The 16,401-nt window shown below is 35.2% G+C and overlaps 1 protein-coding gene across 5 annotated transcripts in view; it reads left to right on the forward strand.

Moving 5' to 3' along the window:
* The window catches only part of nfib (nuclear factor I B), a 167,846-nt gene extending 160,902 nt beyond the window's left edge, over window positions 1-6,944 (forward strand). For 4 of the 5 annotated variants that reach the window (XM_012956639.3, XM_012955458.3, XM_012957039.3 and 1 more), the window contains one exon: window positions 498-6,944. In XM_012956639.3, coding sequence (XP_012812093.1) covers window positions 498-627 — 130 coding nt within the window. In that variant the 3' untranslated portion in view covers window positions 628-6,944. 5 annotated transcript variants of the gene reach the window in all.
* The last annotated feature ends 9,457 nt before the right edge of the window (window positions 6,945-16,401 follow it).

A 16,401-nucleotide genomic window follows, 5' to 3' on the forward strand; every position in this document is an offset into this window, starting at 1 on the left:
TGATGGGCTGTGTGCTCCCTCAGAGATCACATGACCAGAAATAATGCAGCTCTAACTGTAACAAGAAAAGTGTTTGAATAAAAGACAGAACTCTGTCCATTAATTGGCTGATGTGACCTAACATGTAGGTGTGCCTTGGTTTGTTTGTGTGCACTGTAAATCTATGATCCCAGGGAGTGGCCCTTAGTACTTAAAATGGCAATTTTCTATTTAGAATTATCAATGGCACATATTGCTAAAAAAGTTTATTTTTGTGAAAATGTTTAATTTAAATAAAGTAAGGTTTTGCATATGGGCAGTTGTATGCAATATATTTTTTTATAGAGATCTACATTGTCCAGGGGTTTAGTTTCCTTTAACAGGAACCATGATTCATATAAATATGCATATGTTGTGTTTTTATTTTGAATTTAAAAGTAATTGAAAACAAAGTACTTTTAATATTGTATTGTATGGAAAAACTCTAATCACTCTCTATCCTTTCCCTTCTTTTGCAGTCCTGGTACCTGGGCTAGTTTGGTTCCTTTTCAAGTATCGAACAGGACAGCAATCCTGCCAAGCAGTGTCCAAAATTATGGACTGAATTTCCTTGGAGAACCCTTTCTTCAAGCGGAAACAAGCAACTGAGGAAAATTTAAAAAAAATAAATAAATAAAACTGAACAAAGAGAAGAAAGGATGACAGGACAAAAAAAAACAAAATGAAAAAAAAAACTTTTAAAAAAAACTTATGAAAGAGAAGATAAATTGACCAGCATTTGCAGCACTTACAATCACTGATTCCTTTAACCTTTTTAAGTACTTGCAGGACCTGTGACACATTGCAAAGCAATGCTTTCCAGGCCTCTTGAAACATAAGGGGTTAACGCAGAAGCAGTCATGACACTGAGAGGGTGGCAAATATATTTTCACAGATGGGTAGAATGGAGCTCCTGCTAAACTAGCCTTTGTTATCTGATGTCTGCTGGGAAATAGGCACTCTTTCTCCACGACCGTATATTTTATATGAATTTTCTAGATGCCTTAATAATTGCATGATAAGCTAGTCCTGTTTGGTTTTAGTCTTCTTGTTGTTTACGCATGGGAACATTTTCCCAGTTTTTCTCATGAAACAAAGGCTGTGAGGTAGCAACAAAGCTGCGAAAACTGGCCTCAGGGCCTTCCCCCCCACCTACAAATCAACTTGTTTTTAAAGGTTGTCATATTTAACAGCATGTAAACAACTTGCAATTATAACTTTGAATCACTGATATCAGTCAAGAAGAGATCTAAGTTTGGTGTGCTACCTAATCTACGATTTCAACGAATATGTGCCCATCAATGCCTTGACTTGTACAGGGTTACCAGCGTAATGATTCAGTGGTGGAAGTGAATTGTATGCCCACAATAGAATAGTTAGAGGCAAGCGCTACTGAGATAATAAATTCATTATGGGCCATTTAAAAGAGTCAGAAAGCCCTCGGACTCTAAACAGTAGGGCATGAAAAGCTAATACCTGTTCTGTGCTAGAGGTAATCTATGTTTTTTAGGTTCTGCCTCTAGTTCTAAAGGGTAAAAGTATAAACAAGTGTATTTTATACCCTCAGTGTATGAGGGCTATTTAAAAGAAAAGCGGCAAATACAGACAACTCAAGTGTTTAAGGGAATGAAATGAATGGACACGTAGCACTTATCATGGTTAGGCTGCCCCTAGGGTTCTGAGTGTTTTATTTATTTATACGTACTAGTTGTATTGGGATAATTGGGTGAGAGTCAGCACTAGTTAACAAATTAAAGACATAAAGTTCAAGTTTGCAGCTTGCAAAGTGGAAGCAGTCACAGTGAAATGAACATGCACTTTTGCTGAAACCTGCCATTCAAGCTGTGCTGAATCTTGCACGGTGCTGCCAATAATGCGCTTTTCAACAGAGGTTATTGCTTTGAAGAGTAACACATGGCATCAGACAGCATAAGTATCTCTGTTATAAAAGAACAATATTATCAATTAATCTCTCCAGTAGATCAGATTTGCACGGAAATATAATGTCCACTTTACGTGCCTTGCCTTGAATTATAACAAAAAAAAAAGTGACATCACTCCACTTCTTTTGCTGCATTTATTATCATTTGAAATCTATACCATTTTTATGGCAGAATATTTTGTACTCCAGAGGGGGAAAATATGTGACATCCTGGATTTTTTAGACAGTTATACCTTCTCACATTTATAAAACATATCATGGCTGTGTATAATTGCCGCTTAAAAATGTAATCAACCAGCAATATTTTCAGTATTTTGGTGTTTTTTCTATTAACCTTTCATGTTTTTCATCTTCCAGTTAATAATGGGAAGGAGGGAGGGGGGCAGGTATGGGGTTGAAATTTTTACGAATTATGCAATACCAAGTTTTGCCTATGTAGGTAGTGCTTTTAGCAGTATTTGGTTATTTTAGGTAATTTCGCAGATAAAAAAAAAAAAAGAAAAGGACAAAAAAATAAGAATTTAATGTATGTTTTTTTTTCAATTGACCAAAGTGGGTACTGCTGTTTTTGCAGTGTGATAAGGTCCTTTTGTGTACTGACATGAAGAGGGAATTTTGTTTTTATATATATGCGTATAAATATATATATAAATATATATTATGGGAGGGAGGGAGGGCAAAATGAATACTAAGGTCTTTACACTGCTGCTTTAGGCAGCATGCCCATAAAGGGGGCCATGACTGCAAAGTAATACTTTTGCCTAGTGTGTCTTCAACAGCACATATCACACAGGCTTTTTCTAGAAACAATTCCTTCCTGGGGTGCCATTATTTTTTCATTTTTATGCAAAAGTTAAATAGAATTCAGCCATAATTGAAAACGTTTCACAGTGCTTGTCTTTAAAAATCGAGAGTCCCTAACTATTTTTCATTTGGACTACATGCTGTAATAACATATTTGCTTTCATGGAGTGACCACTAAAAATGAATCAGATAGTATGAACAGATAGTATACAGTATTTTTTGCTTCTAATGGTTAATTTGAATCATACCATTCTTTATGGAATAACTGATATTTTATAACATTTGGTATAACTCTTATCCCTTCAATAACTGTAGATGAAACAAGCCTCCAGAGTCCCCTTGACCATATCAACAATATAGGTCATTTTTTCAAGTGCCAATCACTTTTATATCTAGTATCATTATATAGTAATTCTGTGTGACTGACTCGAGTGCATTTTGCAAAAACAGTGAACAGCACAGCAGGAATATGTCCAAATGCAAATATGATCGACAAAGATAATTATCTGTATACCAGTACTTGTATTAATCTGTTTATGCTACTGGGATACATGTAAGGACAATCAATATTGCACAACAAAACCCTTTAAAAAGGCAAAATATATGAAAATATTTGACATCTTTATTCTTGTAAAGATGTTTTTAATAATCACTTGGAATACGTGATAGGGTGCTAGTGCTTCCACAGCAGTTTACATTTTTTTTAAGCACTGAATATATTGTTTTTAATTTCAATTAAATGCAGCATTTCACAAGATCAATTGTATTCCACACAATTACGAAAACCGCTAGGCACAAAACTGCCTTTTTTTAAACAGATTTTTTTTTGTCTTTTGTGTTTCAATTTTGTTGCTGTTTTGTTAGTGTAAGTCAAATAACATTATATATATATATATATATATATATATATATATACATATATATAACGGCTCCTCCTTATGGATACAGAAACTACCCCAATTTTATATGCACTGTACTGACTCTGATATTGCTTTGCAGTCCTGGCCTCTTTGTCATCGCCCCTAATTTTGTGTGTCCCCTAGTTTGACATGAACATTTAAAGGCTTAGTTATTGAAAGGGAATAACAGAAAAGGAGACTCTACATAAAATCATGGCAAAACAATTGAACTGAATGAAATATTATAGCAATATAGCTATGGGGAAATATTCAGCTGGGCAGCTTGGAAAAAAATATGTGAATAAATCTGTGAAGCTGTTAAGTAGCAAGAAGTGAGGGTCTTTGTAATGAACCTTAGAAACAGTTATTTGTACACTGTATAGTTTTAAGATTTTCTTTGAATTACATGTGCCCTCATTTGTTAAGCTACCTTTTAGCATTTGTAATGGGAATATAATTATTTCCATTTTTAAGTAAACAAGAATATTGCTTGTTTTGGAACTGGACTTGGGTTAAAACTCTCTGGTTCCTTAATTTATGTATTAGAATTTTCTTTTTTTTAAGTTTTGAAAAATACTGTCCATGCTAGGGATTGTTTCAGATCTACCTGTACTTAAAAAGTATAGGTTACTAATCATTTAAAATGTAAATGGAGAAAAGTTATATTTTATGAAGGTTATTTTGTTGTATTTAGTATTTGAAAAGTTGGTTTTTGGAACATTTCAGAATGTTGGAAGCTACACTGTCATTTTATTATTATATATGTCCTCTAGCAAACAGAATTATGTGATTGTTACATGTTGGTATTTAAGATTAGGTTTGAAAAGCATTCAGGAAAGAGCAAAAAAGAAATAACAAAACAATACTTTTTAGTGTCTCACATGACCATGTCCTCAGGGAGCATAATTTTGGATTTGCAACTTGTAGCTTCACAAGGACTCTATGGAAAATATAGAACGTATCCATCAGTGACACTACCCATTTTATTTTGCATTTTTTGAAAGATAGGCTGGTGAAAACAAAAAGCCAGATGGGGACATCTGGGTATGGTAGAAGAATAATGATCAGATCTATCGTAGTCTCTTTGGAAGGTGGAAATTGCTCATTACCTCTTACAGTTTGGTCACTTCCATAAAATGTGAGGGCTGTGTGGGATAGAAATGGCAATAGAAGGTTATTCCATATTACTTATACATCATTCATGGACAATTAAAGAAAATATATTTTTGCTGGCAGTTAGGCCCCAATATACCATCAAGTACAGTTTACATATTTCCATGGGGGTCTTTTGTTAACATGCCTGGGAAGTAGAGGCCAGCGGTAGTTAGGAAAATATTTGTGACATTAAGCAAACATTTGACCTTATAGACATACAGTTCAATCAGGCCAGACAAGTATAACTAAGTACAGCTTCATTCTTGCTTCCTGTTTTTTTTTTTTGTATAATAAATTCCATTGAAATAGATTTAAAATTTCCAGGCTGCGCAAATGTACCAGAAAAAGCTCAACAACAGAACATTCTACTCCATTTATATTGAAGGAACTTTAATGTTGTCCTTCAGAATTGCACTTTCTGCTAGTTTCCCTGTTTTGTTTTCCTGTTCCCCAACCTAATTGTGTAGGCCTAGTGGAGCACTGCAGTTGTAGTGTAACATTAACAACTGAGTTTGCCCATTGACCTTTCACAATGACCCGTGCATCAGCCAATCTTATCGCCATGACAACCCTTTGTATTGTTTTCATGCCACAGCTTTGTTGGTCACATTTTTATTACTTAAGGGGGACAAAAGAACTAGCTGGATACGGTCAATTTTTACATTTTTTGTTTTGCAATTTTTATTTCCTTCAATGGTTGTAAGTAGTTTTTCTATGATAAAAGGTTCAATAGTTATTACTCTTTAGAAATATCTGTGTGTTGCAATTCAAATGTATGTTGAATTAGTGAAATAAAGAGCTTTAGTGTCACTGGCTGTGAGTTGTTTGACTTAATCCTTTTTGTTGTGTTTATTGCATGATAATTACAATTTTATTTTATCAGTGGCTTCTATGATAGGATATCAACATCAGCTGGTGACACTAAAGCTGGTGTTTGTAAAACTTTATTTTTGAAAGAATGGTTTTTGGAATTGTGCTACAGGGACTGATGTAGCAACATGTATCTTATTTGGGAAGGAAATTTTTGTGTTTTTTTTAAGAAGTATGGCTTATTATGCATTTTTCATTGAGGGCATTGAAGTTGCACGGACTGATAAACGTTAATGCAAAATGAGAACGAAAAAACCAGCAAAATGTTTACCAAATACTCAAAATAAGTTAGCAGTGCCTGTTCAATTTCACAGTCTCTGTTGAGTTCAGTTGTAAATATGTTTCAGATAGCATTTTCTTCTTCACAAATAATTAATTTGAAAAAAAAAAAAAAAAAAAATCACTTCTACATCAGGTAGAATGTGAGGGAGTAACTCAGTCCAAGACCAGAGCTTCTAAAATAGCTTAATTGGATGAGGCAATCTTCATCAAGCTGTTTGTTTGTGCTTCTCATATAGGACTTTTTGGAAGCTTGGGAGAAAGTTACCCCAATATCAATGATATTTCTCTGAGAACAACCTTTTGTAGGACTGTGTGTTTCTTTAGATAATTTAGTACAACTGTAGGTGACTAGTAGTCAGTTTATTGCTTGCTAGCTACACACCAGGGTTGATCCATTTTAAAACTTTTGGCACATACCTTGTTAACAGGTTAATACTGGGCACTTTCATATGTATCAGTGAACCTCAGCCTCTGCTTGCTAAGGAACGTCTAGAGCACTAGCCCATCTTTAAAACTCCAAGAGCTCATATTTAGTTATTTTCTTCCTGTGTGCTGATCTATCTTTTAAGTCAAGCACTTTAATTGCTTCTATTTGAGAAGAAAAGTCCACCTCAAGACGTAAGATTCTTGCAGTGGGCAGTATATGTTTCCATAGGGGTCCAGTAACACTGATATAGATTTCTCTGAATTCTGTATCACATGGCCTCCTAATAGAACACAGAGTTGGAAATTAAAGTTTATTATGTCAGGGTGCTGAATAATTAAGCTCTTTTGGGTAATTTCTTCACAAGTAACAAATTAGCTCCAATTTGCCACAAGTTTTAAACTGGTGTAAATCAAGCTTGACTTATGTGATTGTTACTGTTATATCCAGCCTATACTGCTAGCAGCTGCTCATACTGCAGTCAATTACTGGAAGCGGATATATTTCCTATGCAAAAACTGTTTAAACAATAAATGAGCTATGCTACAGACACTGCTTTGATGTGTTTTCATTACATTTCCTTTCCAAGGAATTTGTCAAGATTATGTCCATTATGGGTGCTTTAAAGGTGGTTTTTGCTGTATTTGCAGGCTGGACCTGAAAAAGGGCATCATTTTGCTAAATGAATGGGTCTTACACATTTTTTGCTTCATCAATTACCACTGCATCTACACAAAGGAGAATAATTTAACGATTTGAATCATTTTATTTTATTTTTTTTTACATTATTGACGATTGTTTAGGCATGAATTCTCTGTTAACTTTTCAGAACTACATGCTTTTGAAGAACCTAACATATAATATATTACTTTTTTAATTATTAGTATGTAGTATAATGAATTGTTTAAACATAAGTACAATTTTTGGAGTAGATCTAGCAAAGGTTAAGATAAAAATTTCCTTTTCTGCTGAAAAACAATTCAAGTTGATTTTACTTTACCCTTGAATTTAATAGATTTCTAATAGAATTGCATTGTGAAAATGTTTTCAAAACATTTTGATTAATATTTAATAATAATTTGAAGTAGAGTAGAGTAGAGTGAAGTAAAGGAATTATTGTTTTGTCCACTCAAAGCTAGTGAGCATTCTTTGGTGAAAAATGGTTAAAAATCTATGATGGAAAATTTGGCAAAGCCTTCATAAATTAGCCAGAATTTTTGAGAAAAAAGTTGAGGAAAAATGTAACTACCCTACATAATAAACAAATTTGGTAAAAATATGTAAACATTTTTAAAATTAGCCTGAAGGCCAACATTAAAACATTAATGAGACATATCAAGCTTCTATAAATTCAATATAAATCTGCCCTAGTCTGAAGCTTTCTCACAGGTAAGTACAGCATTATATACAGTTGAACTGAAGAAGCTGCTCGGATGAGTAGTGAAACTTCTTCAATGATTACCAAACAAGTCCAGTTGCTTTAAATTTATTTATACTCGATATAGCATTATATACAGTATTTTACTCTGTATACTTGGGCATTAAATTACAAGGTATACAAAATATTATACTTATTTCTTATTATTTAAAGGAGAAGGAAAGGCTAAGTCACTGGGAGGTGCCAAAATGTTAGGGACCTTACAGTGACTTGTAATCGCTTACCTTTTACCCCGGGCTGTTGCTCTTGTTAGGAGAAAACCGCACCAGCCCGGGGTGCCTGCAGAGAGTGTTTCCTTCTTCTTTTTTCTTTCTTTCTTTCTTTCTTTCTTCTGAATTCCGGGGCCAGTGCATGCGTAGTAGAGTGAAAAAGCCGACTTGGGTTAAATGGTAATTGATCAAAGTCACTGTGGGGCGCCTGTGCCTAACACTTTAAAAAAAGGAATGACTTTCTTTAAACTGGCAACTTTAAAATACAATATTTGTATCTTAAGAATGACATTGCTTTAATAGGTTAAATATACAATTCAACATTAATTTTACCTTTCTTAGGATTTGCAGAAGATATTTAAACATACTCAATTTAAACAATCTCATAAACAAACCTAGTTTTCCAAGATACCCCTTAATTTTTTATTATATACTAAAATTGCAAACGGTTGATTAATCTTGCTTCAAATGTTTATTGTATCTGGCACGATTATACAGTGAAATAAAAACTGAAGAAGCTTCATAAACAGATCACTAATGTTCTCAAATATTTCTTTTCTGAGATACAGTGCATTATAAGATTAGTGCTCGTATTGAAAGCTGCAGGGAAAGAGCACTATAAATTTCCATAGAATGGGTGAGGTAATTCATTTTCAAAAGTGCAGTAGATGTAATTGTTTAATTTGAATGCTTAAGGCACAATGGAATTTTTACATTTGTTTAGCAATATGTATCTTCATTGTTGACAAACTTAACTCATAAGAATTTTTTTTTGAGTGAAGTTTTCAGATAATATTTGATTTTTTGTAGTAGCAGAAGAGCAGTATATTGGGCCTTTTAAACCTGTAAGATTTTTTGACGAGTATTCTTCCAAGCTGAAATACATGTTTGTGGTTTTATATAGTTTCCACCAGAGCCACAATCACAGAAGTTTCCTTTTTGCTCCACACAATTTTGTTTCTTTATCAATTCTCTGCATGACCTCCCAGCCTTCATAAGGCCGAAACATTTCCTGATTAATAAGGATGTTTTTTTTTATAATTGCAACAAAATGAAGTAGGTTTCTGTAATACAGTTTAACTACATTATTTACAAGTGTATGTATGCAGCCTAGTGATATTGACAATTTGCTCATATAGTTAATATACAATAAATGATAAAATAACACCATATTTGAGCCTGTCACAAGATTTACTATTTGAATTACAAGGAATATATTTTATGCTTTTAAAACATCTGCATGGTTCCCATATTCACAAATAAATATTTGCCATATTGCCACAGTTATCATATCCTTGAAGTGCCTATCCTCCACAGTAAGCAAACCAACTTCACCAGCCCACCTTCAAGTAACTGATTTCTACATCAAAATCAGATTGAAATTGAGATGAATCCATGAAACCGACTTTTGAAAAAATCTAAATAATTAAAAACAAGAAGGTTCAGCAAGACCAGTTGGAAATTAAGCCTCCAATTAATTATTCTTGAACCAACAAATGTGTTTTATTTTAGCTGTAATATTGGTGTGTAGGCAGCCAGGTGTAGGCAGCATTGTGCCTGAGTATGAGCTTTTAGAAGGAGCCAGTGGTACACATTAGAACTGCTTTCCAGCACACCATTGTTTCCCCTACTCCCATATAACAGGAGGAGTCATGAGCCGGACTTGGATTTCTTACTATTGAGTGCTATTCTGATATCTTCTGGGAGCTGCTATCTTGCTACCTTCACATTGTTCTACTAAAGTGTAAAGTGAATTTACAGCACAGTCCCATGTTAAATTTAAAAATTAAATATAAAAAAATATGTTTGTGTTTTTGAAAAATGGATTTCAATGCAGGATTCTGCTGGAAAAGCTCTTTTTATGCCTGATGCATTTCACATCAGGTCCTTGTCTGTGTTTCAAATCAGGGGTGTGCGTGTCCTAACGGTCGGTGCCAGAAGCACAGTAGGAGGGGAGTAGCCAATCACAGCCCTGCAGTCACACAAGCAAAGACAGGCTACAGTTCCCTCCCTATCAGGTCAGCCTAGTTGCTGATTGGCTCCTATCTTACAGTGCTGTGTACTAAGTGCCATCAATCCTCTGCACGTCCAGAGAATTCAGCCAGCGGTGGCTGAGTGGAATGAATGGGTGGAACTAGTAGGGTTTTGGAGGAATTTCTCAATAAATTAGTCTGAAACACAAATTTTTAAAGCACAATCCTTCTATATTTAGAGGAGCATAATGCACTAGTACATTCTTAATTGTAACATGGTATGTCTCCTTTAATAATATTGCATTTTTATTGGTACAGGTATGGGATCCCTTATCCGGAAACCCGTTATCCAGAAAGCTCCAAATTACGGAATGCCCATCTCCCATAGACTCCATTTTAATCAAATAATTCAGAATTTTAAAACTGATTTCCCTTTTCTCTGTAGTAATAAAACAGTACCTTGTAATTGATCCCAACTAAGATACAAATAATCCTTATTGGATGCAAAACAATCCTATTGGATTTAATTGCTGTTTTATTGATTCTTTAGTAGACTTAAGCTATGGAGATCCAAATTACAGAAAGACCCCTTATCCGGAATACCCTTGGTCCCGAGCATTCTGGATAACGGGTCCTATACCTGTATACCTCATTAACTCTACAGGGCAATTTATCTGCCATGACTTGTACAGACAAATGCCTACTGTCTTATCAAAAAAGAGGCATTCAAACCTGCTGTTATCAGTATAACAAGCCAGTTCATATTTTTTATATGATAATGTAGCGGCAGCGCAGATAATGTGTCCTGTTGTTTAACATGCCCTGTGAATGCTTGGCCAGTCTAAATCAGTCAAGCAGAGATGTATATACAAAGTAACAAATGTGAAACATTTATAACGTATAGTTTGCTTATATTTCCATGTGTTTAATTAAACTTTTGTAGGCTTTTGGGAATGCCTTGCAGTACAGGATAACCTGTGTGCTTTGGCTTATTTTGATAATCATTTCTGATTAATTAATGCTAATGCATAGCATGGTACACAGTGGCACCCACATTTATCTGCGTAGAATTTCTTTAAGTGCATATTTCATTGCTTTATAATTAAAGGAGGTTTACGAGAGAAGACATGCAAAAGTCCATGCAATCTAGTCAAAGAAAGAAATAAAGAGAGGAATGCACAATGTATTATATTTGTAAAGTACTGGATTAGTTATGCTGGGTAAATTCCTTAGCACAGATTTTGAGGAATAAGTAAACCTTTCTTAGTTTTAATAGTTATAAGAATATCATACCTTTCTCCCTGCATTTACACTCATGTCCTTTCTAAATCACAAGCTAAAATCTGCTGCTCATTTCAGCTACTTTCTGGTCCAACATGTTCCAGCTCTCCTTCCTTTTCTGAGCTTCTTCTCTCTTTGACTGTGAAGAAGGTCTAAACAAATTCTTTACATGCAATGTTAGAGTGCTTTACCTGCTGTCACTGTACCTTTTTAGGTTTCAGGTGCTAGACAGTCTATAAACCCACCTGCCTAGGGTCAGAGCAAAATCCAAAAATGCTGTAGCACACTGATCCATAACTGTGGTTGATATCAAGATTTGATAAAGGTCCCAGGGTGGCCCAAAATGTTGCCAGAATTGGTGTCTACTATTTGAGCCAATAAATCACTTTATGCAACCACAGTTATGGATCAGTGTGCTACAACATGTTTAAACAGATTCTTTAGACCATGAAGAGATACTTCAACAAAAGAAGACCCAATGTATCAACCCTTGTCAATGAAGCTGAACTACAGGAGTCCAAAACATGTTGTGTATTGCACTTTAATATCACAATTTTGCAAGTATCTTGAGTTTACAGTGCTCGGCCTAACTGAAGTAGTTGATCCTCTGGAGGCTCATTGCCTAGGATACTAACGCAACATTGTGTTTCCTTGGTGAGGAACAGTACTGGTCATACTAGCTGATCTGCCGCCATTATCTTGTCCTCATTTACAGGCTCTAACTCCCACTGAGATGCTCTTCTACCTCAGGACACAACATGAGTCATTACACCACTAAGCCCCTAGAGATTTATGCCCTTTCTACAGAGCATGTCTAATGCTAGGGCATTTTTTACAGCAAGGAAGTTAAACTCCTTATCCATATACAGTACAAAGGTATTTTTCTAATGAATTATATTATAACTCAGCATTAAACAATTTAAATTCGGTTAAGGAAGATCTAAAAATAAACTGTTATGAAATGGACAGTACATTACACAGAATTGTTGTAATTTCTAAATTACACATCATATCCTACTTAGAGAATTGGTGCCATTTTTGTGAGTCTAGTTCAATAGGACTGGTAACTATTGAGCTTTCTCTTTTAAAATGGGAACAGATGAAGCAGACGTAAGTAAAGTTTATACAGACACATTTTTGCCTTTGATATTAATGGTGTGTTGTGTGTGCATCTGTACCATATACACATTTTATATAGCATGCTGCATCTGTATTATTACTCATAAAAGTTAGGGGGGAATACATCTCTAAAGGTGAGTAAAAAATATTGTGGTTTTCAAATTATTTGTTAATCCTTATAGATAAAAAAAGTGCAACATTTAATAACTTCAGGCCTTACTATTACCCCAAAAGAGTACAGCTGCTTCTTCTATCAAACCTTGAAAAAACCCCTGTAGCTCAGTCTCAACTAAACAAAGCATTTGTCCTAGTTTTCAGGATTTTTCTGTTATTTTGCAATTGTCTCTCATTTTCACTCACTGTAAACATTTTAAAAATCTCCTGAGTAGCGATGAGCGAATCTGTTCCGTTTTGCTTCGCCAAAAAATTTGCGAATCTTTTAAAAGATCCGCGAAACGGCGAAAAATTCACGAAACAGCGAAAATGTCGTGCGACAAAAAAATTGTCGCCCACGGCTATTATTTTGTCGCACGGCTATTGTTTCGTCGCCCGCAGCTATTATTTTGTTGCGCAGCCATTATTTAGTCTCCCGCGGCTATTATTTTGTCGCACGGCTATTATTTCATCGCCCGCGGCTATTATTTCTTCGCATGGCTATTATTTTGTCGTACGGCTATTCTTTTGTCGCCCACGGCTATTATTTAGTTGCGCAGCTATTCTTTTGACGCCCGCGACTATTCTTTTTTAACGCCCGCGACAATTTTTGGACGTGTGGCGAATTTTTCCGCGGCAAATTTTTTCATCCGTTTCGCGAAACAATCCGCCAATGGCAAAACACGGAAATTCGCTGCTAATCCATGCCTGGCAAAACATTTCGCCCATCACTACTCCTGAGTGCATGTATGCCCAATGGGCACACCAGCCATTATTTGTATGATAACTCTACTCTTACTTAATAATTATTTAGTTCAATTAGTAAATCCATTCAATATAACCTAATAGAAATGTGCAACTCAAAAAATATTTTTTTGGCATCTTCCTTTCAAGAAAATACATGGAAAATAAATGTGACAAAACTGTAAATCTGTCCTCTAACAGCAATAAGAAAGAATGTGGGATAAATGAGACTTAGCAGCCAAACAAGCAACCTCGTGGTCCACAATATTCTAAAGTAACTTAAAAACAACAGCAGCCATAACTAATGCCTACAGCTTTTTCTAAGGATAGTGCCACATGGGGCTGATTCTCAGCCTGAGAAAAAACATAGGCCAAGAATCATCCCCTACGCTGGTACCAGCTTCATATTCAGTATAGCATCAAAACATATTTTTTGAAACACAGCTAAAGTAGGGTTGCCACCTTTGCCAGTGCTGTTTGGGTGGACAAAGGGGTAGGATAATGAAATCAAAAGGCACGGTGCGGATGTTGGAGAATGGAGTTGTGGTGTCACAGGGATGGGTTTTTTATTGGGGGATTAGATTTCTTAATACTGAAACTCAGGCAATTTTGAGACAAAGTCCATGATAAAACCGACAGGCTACAGCTCTAAAATAAAATATGCTTTTACACAATATTGCAGTGTAGTTTTGCTGTCAGGTACACTAAAAGGACATTTAATGGCACTATACATAGAGCAGAGATGCAGAGACAGGTAACTAAGCTAATAAAGATTTACATTATGTATATAGGCTAGTCAAGTTGGGATTATATAAAGTACATCAGGCAATCCTATGATTATCAGAAGGAATGAATATAGATATAGGTATGAATAAAATACATTTGTTTCAAACACTAGGTTTTCCTGGCTACAATAAAGTATGCATTTTTATACTGCAATCTACTGTGAGTATGACTGGCTGACCCCAGGCCTGTTGGCACACACATATGTAGAAAATGGAAGGCAGCAGATCAGCTTTTCTCTGCTGGCATTCACCGGATAAAAAGACCTGTTTGCCATTAGCTTTTAAAGGCAATTAGCAATTCCAAAATAAGCATCTTGTTTAACAACAGGGCTTATTTATGGCTGTAGACGCAGTGAGCAAAGTGCAATTTCAAGTGCAATCGCCATGCTTTTGTCCCACAATGCAAGCATCATTGCAGCTGCAAGTGACCATTGCGCCTAACACAATTGCAAAATTACAATTTGCAAAATTAACACAACAGCATACACAACTTGTTTGTGTGGAAGTCTATCTTGGTAATTTCCGGTGTATGGAGTGTCTGCACACGATACTTTAGGTGCTGCACCTATTACATTAGTTACATAATTAAGAAAAATTGAAAAAAGACCATTAAGTTCAACCCTTCCAAGTAAACCCAGCACACACAAGCCTATACTAACCTAGCTATACACTCACATACATAAACTATATATACCAACATCAATACTAACTGTAGATATTAGTATCACAATAGCCTTGGATACTATGCTTGTTCAAGAACTCATCAAGGCCCCTCTTAAAGGCATTATATAGGGAGGTGCGAAGAGCACATTTTGACACAAGTACCTTTAATGAAATTGAAAGGGAAAAGCACAAGTTGCTCACTGCATCTACGGACATAATTGAGCCCTAATGTTTGCTCTGTAATAAATCTTTAGAACCTTTAGAACCTTTTAGTCTTTTTTTCTTTTGCTGTTTTGACCAAAAGATACCAAAGTATGTGTGACATAATTAGTCAAATGTATATTAGCCAACAGGGGTTTTTGTCCAAATATCATTGTGTTAGATCTACCCTCACCTTTTCTGTTTCTCTAAATTGTTGGTATTATAGGGTTGGTGTGGACGAAAGAAGAAGCCCTTTCTGTTTAAAATAAAATAAATGTTTTTTTTACGCTATCTACCCCTGCTCTCCCTTTCCCAGTCTTTAGAATGTCTCAAACTATTAATTTGAATGTTAGACAACTGTCACGATAACATTTTCTGTAGATACTGAACTAGAATGCTGCTGTGTGTTACTTCATGTATTAAGAACTTCTATTGCAGTTGTGCAGCACCTGGCTTTGTGTTGAGGTTTTAACTGGGCAATGTGCACCGCCGTCCTAATGCATTTTAATCAGATATTTGCCTTTACCCTTTATTATATGTGCATCCTTTTCCAAAACTGAAACTCCTCCATATTTCCTGGCATGGCAATTGTTGGCTTAATTTAAGACAGTTGAAACAGCTGCTCATCTGCTTTCCAGCCACACGAAAAAGCTGAGTGATTTCTGTGTAGCAGCCAAAGAGGAAAATGAATGGTCGTGTGTTAGCGCTTTACCAGAGGAGGGGAAGCAAGACATGTAAATGAACAAGATTCTAATGCTACGGATGTGCCAATATTCACACCTGCCTTCCTAAATTGCTTGCCTCTCTTCTCTTACTCTCTTAGGATTTTAGTCTTGCCAAAAGAAAAAGTTATTAGAAGAAAGCAAATTATGCATCTTTTTGTCAAACTGTTGTTAACTCACATAATAAAATGTCATTGAAAAATACCTCTGCTTTTTTGGCTTTGATTGAGGTTAGGAACCTCACAGTGCTTTTCACAATAACCTTAATGGATGCTATTTATGTTTCTTGTTCTCATTTTTTGTATTCATAAAAGTGAAAGACTCCAAGATAGTCATTTAAGAATGCAGTGGGTTTTTTTTTGCACCATCTCCTTACAATATTGTTAACAACCACAAGACCACAACCAACTGGTATCATAATATGTATACTTATTATATGTAAAAGTATGTTATTTGAAGACAGTGACATATATGAGAGTTGTCCAGCTGGCCGATTTTTCTGATTCCAAATCTAGTTTGGTCTTGTGTTTTAGGATTGTCAGTGCTATTTTTTTTTAAATATCATGAGACTCCATAAAATAGCTCAGTACATTTTCATCTGTTTTTTTTTGTCTTTGTGTACACTAAAGAAATCTTTTAACCAGGCAACAAAGAGTTACCATTTTATATGTGCATTTTTTCATAGAGGAACTGTACTGATTCATTTCCTAATGGGAGGA

The sequence above is a fragment of the Xenopus tropicalis genome, chromosome 1, assembly GCF_000004195.4.
Source record: "Xenopus tropicalis strain Nigerian chromosome 1, UCB_Xtro_10.0, whole genome shotgun sequence".
Classification (NCBI taxonomy): Eukaryota; Metazoa; Chordata; class Amphibia; order Anura; family Pipidae; genus Xenopus; species Xenopus tropicalis.